At 34.5% G+C, this 9,911-nt stretch overlaps 1 protein-coding gene across 1 annotated transcript in view; it reads right to left on the bottom strand.

Moving 5' to 3' along the window:
- Window positions 1-2,818: 2,818 nt before the first annotated feature.
- LOC125838370 (cycloartenol Synthase-like) overlaps window positions 2,819-9,911 on the bottom strand; it is a 41,568-nt gene continuing 34,475 nt past the window's right edge. Inside the window, exon 17 of the mRNA XM_049517447.1 lies at window positions 2,819-2,932. Within this exon, the coding sequence (XP_049373404.1) occupies window positions 2,819-2,932 (114 nt within the window). The remainder of the gene's footprint in view (window positions 2,933-9,911) is intronic.

Raw genomic sequence — 9,911 nt, 5'->3', positions numbered from 1 at the left:
TGAAAAGCCATTTACACCAAAAACTCAAAAAGAACCATTATTCCTACCACCTCAGCTTAATACATATAAGGAGAGTATAGGACAAAACAAAAAGACATATAATCATATAACCAGGGCCTATATAGAAAATATTCACAAAATACAAACTTTCTTAAACCTAAATCCCAGATCCAAAAATGTAAAAAACCTTAATGAAGACTATATTACCCAAAACCTACAAGGATATAACAAATTGATTGCACAACCAGGAACCAGCACCAATCTAGTAGGAACTTGCTATCACTATGGATTACTAAGTACCGTATATACCGTGACATGAGACGAGATATCAACAATCCCAGAGCTACACAAAGCATTTATGCATTATAAAAGAATCACTAAAGGAACACTATTTTATATAAAATTTTATTCAGCACCAGCCGAGATATTATATGACGAAATCAAACCTATTATACAAGTAATAAAGATTGGATTGACAAGAGAGGTGATAATACCAGAAAAGATAGAGAAGCAAGAGGAAATACAAAAGATTGAGATACCAGGATTCTATGCAAGAAAAAGAGTTATTGGGATAGCTACAATATTAAATGAATTATCGACTAATTATTTAAGTGGAAATTCGGTATGGAGTTATTATGCCAGATAACAAACCATGATATATTCAAACTCTAGAGAAACCAGAGAAACAGATATGGAAGAAATATGTCAGTGGATATTAAGTCTACTAAAACCTGAACAACAACCAACTACAAGAGCTATACGACGAAGTTTTATTTCACCAAAGATAATGGCAAATTATTGCAGAACTATTGGACACAAATACCCAAACCATCAATGCTCAAAATGTTATGGCGAAGATAATGTAATTCTAGCTGTCAATCTAGAATAAAGAAGGCCGACAAGATAAAAAATCAACAAAGAAAAAGTTATTTGTCCTATTCGAAAAGTAAAGTTAGTGGAAGATAGTTAGTGGAAGAATAAATTAATGTAAAGTAGTAAGCAACGTGTACATTACTATTAGAGATGTAAAGTAACTATAGTTGATGTAAAATAACTATAGTTTATGTAAAGTAACGATAGTAGAGTTACTTATAGTTGTATATATAGTAGAGCCAGAAGGCGAGATAAGGCAAGACTTTCTCGACGGAAAGCAAAGCCTCTTGTATACAAAATATTCTCTAATAAAAATCTAAATTTCAAGCTAAGCTATGGATCAAAATATTCCAGATACTACACAGATACATATATTCATGATTATGCATAGCTAAATCTATTAATTCCTGAATATCATAGTATTGATAGAATAAGTTTATATTAGTTATTATATACTAGAATTCTTACCAGCATGTGTTCTAGTTTGTTAACATGAGGAAAAAAGGAAAAACTTTCAGACTATGTCATCCTAAAGTTGAAACCATAGGCATGAGAAGTCGTGAGGGGAGTAAACGAAGTTGAGGCGCTGTTAGGAAGAGAGTACCTTTGAAAGTACAATGTTAATAGTGACAGGAAAACATGGTTGTAAATAATCTAGTTTATAGTAATCTAATATGAATAATATTCGTCAAAATTATGATATAAGGGAATTGTATGAAAATTGTTATGTCTTATTTACATGATGAAATGTTATTAACATATAAAACATTAATCCTGTATATACTTGAAAATATAAAAGTCATAGATCTAAGAAGGATAATATGGGAAAAGATATTTGAAGAAGAGGAAGAAGAATTAATAAACCAGATATGGTATGAGATAGATGAGATAGATAGGATAAATAATGAAATCTTAGACTTTAATTTAAGTGATTTAGAAATTCAATATTCAGATTAATGATAAATCAAGAATACTTAGAATATTGGCAACAAACTATAATAGATATTACTTTATTAAGTAATTTAATAAAAGAAAACATAGAAACATTTCAACAAACTCACAACATACAATATATAAATTATATATTGGAAAACATAAAAGAAATTATAAGATTAATATCTTTAGAAAAAATGTATTATGAACGAATTAACCTTGAGAGGTTGCCAACGATTTATACAAACGAGAGGCTGACAACAATTTATACAAATGACTTGCCAGCGAAATTATACAAATCTAAAGAGAAGCCAGCGAATTATACAATTGCTTCTTTTGTATATATGTATAGCGAAATAGCCTAGCTTCTTTTGTATATATGTATAGCGAAATAGGCATAGCATGTTTGCTATGGAGCGCAATTATGTAAACTATAACTATAACATACAAATATGATTTTTGTGTTTGCTATATGTGAAAATTGTTTTTTTTTTTAACAATATATATTTTTAGGAAAAATTGAGGCCCAATCCATTACTTCGGTAGCCTTATGATTGAGACTACCCAACGTGGAGCGCTTCAATCAGTATATCACCTAGTCCTTTACCCACTACACTTGTCAAAGAAAACCAAAAAACAAATCAATTGACCTCTTATAAGCTCTGACTGGTGACATCTAGATCCACCTAGTAATTACGAGAAGTGTAAAATATTATGCTTCAGTTGTAATTACACCAAATTCAATTACCAGGATGTCCTTCCAAACAAACCCTTAGTATACTTCTCTTTATTGTCTGATTTATTATTGTTTAAAATTTGCAATTATTAGGTTTCACATGACGTCTTGTTTAGATCCAACAATGTATAACTGATAAAATACAAAATAAAACTAATTTTATTGAGATAAATATTTTAAACTAAAATAGAGAAATGAACATAATATATTGTTGGGGGTTCAACTCCCCAATGCTCAACTAGAAACTCATTTAGCTTCAGGGGATGTACTTATCACTCATTGAGCTTTAAGCACCTGAGATTGATATTGTCCTAGAGCCCAAATTGGAAAGATGTTCCTATATGCAGAATACGATGTCATGCAATTCTTGTTGAACACTCCGATTATCTCCTGCGAAATTCAAGATTATGGCAAACATAATATAAGTACTTGTATTTTTTTAGAACAGACAAACATAATATAAGTTAAGGTATACATAATTTGAAATTTATGTGCAATGCTCGAAGAGAAGTAAGTAAATAAGATAGCATTACAACTAAATAGGGGTGCGATATTTTTCTTTGATACATCACATGCATTACCTCTAGAAAAAGTTGTTAGTTCATATTTCTATGTAGATATATGGCACCTGCGCCTAAATCAACTCCAAAAATTAGCTCACGTGAGGAGGATTGTCCAAGTCATATAAGGAGACCACCAATCAAATCAATGTGGAACGTTTACCCACTTTAACACCCCCTTCACTCCCAGGCCCAACTGGAGCGTGGACCGGGAGTTCAAACTGAGATGGATCTGACTTTGATACCATGTAAAGATATGACATCTAGGCCTAACTCAACCCCAAAAGATAGCTCTATAAGAAAAGAGGATACATTTACAATCTATAATATTCTATAAAGATATGACACCTGAGTCTAACTCAACTCCAAAAGCCAGTTCATGAGAGGAGTATTGCCTTAACTCCGAAAAAGGATTGCTGATGTGCAATCTTGGAAGAGTTAAAGAAAGAAAATTTGTGACACTTAAGAAAACTTGTATCACGATTCAAAGTCTACAAAACGGGCCAACCTCCCCAATACTCCAACCCTTTTGAAGTCATAAATAGGTTAGCTGATACTACTTACATAACTAACAATTTGAATCCCTTTAAACAAATTAGAATGGATCTCTCCATTTATGTTTAGCCTGACATATTTCAGTTTGTTACTCAAGATTTTGGACCTTTAATATGTCTTAAGCTACAAATCTTAGTGACTGACTGCAGAATTACCTGCTGAGGAAAATCTCTATTTTCAAGCTGAGAATTTATCAATACCTTTGTTGCACGGTGTAATGGAGTCCGATCCCTCTCTGCCTGCACAACAAAATCTAATACATTTTAGTGGTTATCAGTTATCACAAAACAAAAGACTTCATTGATTTTATATAAAGCACAAAGTAATGCAGCTAAGAGAGATGTAATAATCATGTTGTAGAGAATCCGCTAAGAGTGATTGAATTCCTTCCGTGGTTCAACTATCATGAAGTCTATATCTGACTCTAGGTATGATTTTCTTAAAAGCAATTAACTAATCTTTCAAACTAATGGAAAACCATCAATTATTTAGCTTTGGAAGATAATTTTTGGTTCACAAGAAATAACATCATAATTTATTTAATGGCTTATCACTACACCAAAACTGAGCTCTTAATTGCTGCAAAATATGTACTTTTAGTGGCAATTAGACCTCTTTGTAAATGTCCCTAAAACTATAGCGACATTGGATTAACTAATGCCGGTAAAACTGGCTTTAGCATTCTTTAATTTGTTAATGTGTATATTTATTGACCCTAAAAGTTATTTTTGTTGTAGTGTATCGGTCCTTGAAGCTCTAACAAGACTAGTTGGTTTAACTAACAACTCCTTGAATGAGCTATGTTTGCAGTGGAAAGTTATTTGTACCTGTCCAGCTTCAATAAGTGCCAGCATAGCCCATGAAGTACAAACAATGTGAGATCTGTTACCCTCAAGATTTGTATACACCTACAAAAGCGCAAAAAAAATAATGAAACTTACAATGCAGAGAGGCAAAAATAACTCCAGCAATTGCAAATAATTTAAAGTTATGTACAACAGTTGAGCTAAAATTAAGCAGTTAATAGCTCGACATAGTTATCAATTGATTGTAACATTTTTCTATTCGTCTATCAAACACGATTACCAAATTAGTTGATTATACATGTAACTCAATGATTCCTTAATTATTTCTATGATATTTATAACATACAAGTTCTAAATCAAAGAGTTCTTTTGTGTTCAAGTATAGTAGATATTAAATTAGGGACTTCATCTCTCATTTTATCCAGCCGAAGAAAGTGAGAGACGTGGTATTACAAAACAAAAAGCAAGTTTGAAGATGTTATCTTTCTAGTATGTTTAGGTAAGACTCACAGGTGTTTTGATGTTAAAAAATTACATAAATAGCATTTTCCACCATACATAGAAAGAGTACAAGGTATCGGAATAACCATTACATGAAATGACTTTTACCTTGTTTTGACAAGACAGATAACTCTCTCCCCAGCCACCAGACACTACTTGTTTTGACAAGAGAAAATCACAGGCCTTACGGATGCTAGAAGAATTGTTGAAGCTCCTCCCAGCAGCCAGAAGGCCCTTCACCCCGAACCATGTGCCATACGTAAAGCAAATTCCCCAACATCCATACCTAAAAATAAACCTCAACATTAAGTGAGGGGAAAAGAGAAGGTAAGCAGCAAACAGACTTAAATAAGAACTAACCAAGAGCCATCTGCTGCTTGTATCTTTTCAATGAAGGCGGCACCTTTTTCAGTACAACGCTCCACGTCTTCTTTTCGATACCCAGGGTATAATTTTTTAAATGCTACCAAAGCTTGAATTACAGCTAAGGTACACTCTACGTAACTGCAAATATTTTTGGGGTTAATGTTAAGTTCTAGACTCTTAGCACACACCTCAAGTAATCTAATATATGAAACAAGATATAGGTGTTGATGCCTTACGGATAATCAATAACAATATCACCGAAAGTCTCAGCAGGGTTGATTATCTGAAGGAACAAAATACAATGCAACATTAACAAAGGACTTGCATAATAGAAATCTAAGCAGAAGAATGAGAAAACATGCAAGTAGTGTCTTATTTATACTCGTCATCAGAGAAGGTAGTATCTTACTGATACTATCAATAATGAGAATGAGAGCGGATTTGTTGTTGAGAACTCATGTTTTCACTTGTATTTAATTCGCTCACATATGGTTTTTATTGATCTGGAAAAGGCATACTACAAAGTCCCAGGGAGGTTGTATGGATTTTCTTGGAGTCTAGAGGCGTACCTGTGGCTTACATTTAGAGCGATTAAGAACATGTGTGATGGAGCCAATACCCGAATAAGAACTGTGGGTGGAGACTCAGAAAACTTCCAATAGAGATGGAGTTGAATCAGGGATCAACTCTTAGCCCGTTTTTATATACCTTAGTGATAGACGAATTAATACAACATCTTCGAGAGGATGTATCATGGTGTATGTGATTTGCAAATGCATAGTATTGGTTGACGAGATACCTAACAAAGTTAACACTAGCTAGGCTGGAGGTTTGGAGAGAGACCCTAGAGTCTAAAGGTTTCAAGTTGAGCAGTATTAAAAAAAAGTACTTAGAGTGCAAATTTAGTGAAGCAACATATGAGGTGGATATGAAAGTAAGGATTAATGAAACACAAGTCATCCCCAAGAGAGGAAGTTTCAAGTATCTTGGGTTAATGATCTAAAGAAGTGGGAGATAGGTGATGATGTCAGAAGAGCTCGCATCCTGTGTCCTATGTGATAAGAATGTGTCACCAAGACCTAAAGGCAAATTCTATAGAGTGGTTGTTAGACCAATACATAGTTTGGGCCGAAGTGTTGTTCAGTCAAGAACTCACACGTTTAGAAGATGAAAGTAGCAGAAATGAGGATGCTTAGATTGATGTGTGACCATACTAGGAAATAAGATATACGGGGCAAGGTGAGAGTAGCCTCAGTGGCCAACTATGTTGTATGTGACAAAGTATTGTTCAGTCAAGAACTCACATGTTCAAAAGATGAAAGTAATGAGGATACTTAGATGAATGTGTGACCATACTAGGAAATAATATAAACGGGGCAAGGTGAGAGTAGCCTCAGTGGTGGACAAGATGAGGAAAGTGAGGTTGAGATGGTTTGGGTATGTAAAGAGGAGAAGCACATACGCCATAGTGAGGAGGTGCGAAAAGTTGGTGGTGATAGGCCTAAGGAGAGGTAGAGGTAGACTAAAAAGAGTTGGGGGAGGTGATTATAGAATATGGTACATCTCTATCCCATCAAGGACATGACCCTAGCTAGTAGAGCATGGAGCTCGAAGATTAAGGTAGAAGGTTAGCATGTACGTAGTTGATCGATTTATGTGGGAGGGAATAATTCTAGCTTCGAGTTGTGGGGTCCATATATATATTTTGAAGTCATCATTTGTTGCACTAGGCAAACAACATTAGTCTTCCATTGCTCCAAAATTGCAACAATGTCAAAAAGCTTAAATGTTGTTTACCTACAAGTTTGAATTGTTAGTTTCCATTGATGTCATTAGTGACATTAAATGGGCAGAATTTTTCGTATAAATAGAGCACTTATGCTCATTTGTAAGGACACACCAAAATAGAGAAGCAATAGAGAGTAGAGAAAGTAATCCACAAATTATTTCTTAGTTTGTGAGAAAATAGTGTGAAATTAATATTATTGTGCATTGTAAGAAATAAAAGAGTGTTGAGTAGTAGTCTTTTGACACTACCAATTTTTTCATCAATATTATTGCATTACTTATTCGGGTATCATATTTACCCATTTTAATAATTGGTATCGTTGTTACTCTTTTCGTATTGTTATTTAGTTTGGACATTATCCTGGGTGTGATTATCATTTTGTCCTACAACGTGGTATCAGAGTCATGGCAAATAATAGTCCGTTGTCCTTCCGGTACCCGTCTCACTAGAGAAATTTATGGAAAATGGTGTCTACGAATGGAAGTCATTCGTGGCTCTCAAGATGTTTTGGACATTGTAGACAAATGGTATACAAAATCTGTTAATGAGGAAACTTTGTCCTCAAATGAAAAGGAGGTCTTGTTGAAGACAAGAAAGAAAGATCAACATGCCCTCACTCTCATCCATCAATGTTTGGATGATGGCATGTTTGAGAAGGTAGTTGATGCCACCACCTCAAAAGAAGCTTGGGAGATTTTACAAAGTTCTCTTCAACGAGTTGATAAAGTAAAGAAGATAAAACTTCAAACTCTAAGGCTGACTTTGAAGTTTTAAAAATGAAAGAATCTGAATCCATTTCGGATTTCTGTTCAAGATTGATGGATGTTGTAAATCAACTAAGAAGATACGGGGAGAAAGTAGATGATGTGCGTGTGGTAGAAAAGATCCTTCATTTTTTAACACCTAAATTTGATGATGTGGTGTGTGCTATTGATAAGTCTAAAGATTTAGACTCTATGACGTTAGAACAATTGGAAAGTTCTTTACTAGCCCATGAAGAGAAAATGAAAAGGAGAAAAGAAGAGCCACTAAAGCAACTTCTTAAAACTCAAGCATCCTTCAAAGGACTTGAAGGTGAGACAAGTTACAAAGAAAATGGACAATGGTGAGGCCTTGGAAGAGGAAAAAGTTATACCAATAAATTCAACAATGAAGATAAGAGTCACCAGTCATTCAGAGGTCGTGGCTGTGGTCAACGAGGAGGTAGAGGACATGGAGCCTATCAAGGTACAAATGAAATGAGGTATGACAAATCTAAAATTGAGTGTTATAACTGTCATAAAATTGGGCATTACTCTTGCGAATGTCATAGTAATGTTGAAGAGACAGTTAATCTTATTGACAACAACAAAGACAGAGATGAGTCAACGTTGTTATTAGCACTCAAAGAAGAAGATACAGATGATTGCAGTTTATGGTATCTTGACAATGGAGGAAGCAATCATATGTGTGGCCACAAAGATAAGTTTGTGGAGATAAAGAAGACGGTGAAAGGTAATGTGTCTTTTGGAGATACCTCAAAGATCCAAATTGAAGGGATATGTATGATTTTGATATCTTGTAAAGATGGTGGCCATAAATTGATTAACAATGTTTATTATATGCCAAAATTGAAAAGTAATATTTTGAGTTTGGGTTAACTTCTTGAAAAAGGATATGATATTCATATGAAAAATATGCATCTTTGGCTAAGAGATTCAAGTAACAACTTAATTGCTAAAGTGCATATGACAAAGAATAGGTTGTTCCCTTTGAATCTTGAGACCGTCGATGCAAAGTGTTTGAAGGCAAATGTGCAAGATGACTCATGGTGTTGGCATATGCGATTTGGGCACTTGAACTTTGAAGCACTCAAATCAATAGGAGACAAGAACATGGTTGATGGGATTTCGTCAATCAACCATCCAAATCAGTTGTGTGAAACTTGTCTTCTTGGAAAACGTGCAAGGAGGAGTTTTCCAAAGGAAACTACATCAAGAACCAGTTAGCCACTTCAACTTGTACACACCGATGTGTGTGGTCTAATCGATCCACCTTCTTTTGATAAAAGAAAATACTTCTTGCTATTTATTGATGATTTTAGTAGAAAGACTTGGGTATACTTCTTGAAGCAAAAATCTGAAGTTTTTGTTGCCTTTAAAAATTTCAAAGCACTTGTAGAAAAAGAAAGTGGCTATGAAATAAAAGCATTAAGGTCCGATAGAGGAGGCGAATTCACTTCAAAAGAATTTAATGACTTTTGTCAATCTCATGGAATTCGTCGCTCTCTAACGGTACCTTACTCGCCTCAACAAAATAGAGTTGCATAAAGTAATCATAGAACAATTCTTAATATGGCTAGATATATGTTGAAAGCTAAACATCTACCAAAAGAATTTTGGGCCGAGGCTATTTCTTGTGCAGTTTATTTGAGCAACATGTCTCCAACAAAAAATGTACGAGATCAAACGCCTCAAGAAGCATGAAGCGGAAGAAAGCCAAATGTCAAGCACTTGAGAATCTTTGGGAGCATAGCATATGCTCATGTTCCACATCAAGGGAGAGTAAACTTGACGATCGAAGTGTCAAGTATGTATTTATTGTCTATGACGCGAGTTCAAAAGGCTACAAATTGTACAATCCAAGCAATGACAAGGTGGTGGTGAGTCGTGATGTTGAATTTGATGAAGAAGAATCATGAAATTGGGAGACTCCGAAAGAAAGAACATATGATTTTCTTCCATACTTTGGAGATGAAGAAGAACAGGAGACCATGGCACCTGCACAGGATGCAACCCCACCTCCTTCACGAG

This window comes from Solanum verrucosum, unplaced genomic scaffold, assembly GCF_900185275.1.
Source record: "Solanum verrucosum unplaced genomic scaffold, falcon-dt-bn FXZP01000150.1, whole genome shotgun sequence".
Lineage (NCBI taxonomy): Eukaryota > Viridiplantae > Streptophyta > Magnoliopsida > Solanales > Solanaceae > Solanum > Solanum verrucosum.
Note: the sequence above shows the minus strand (reverse complement) of the source record. Positions and strands in the feature narration are given on the sequence as shown.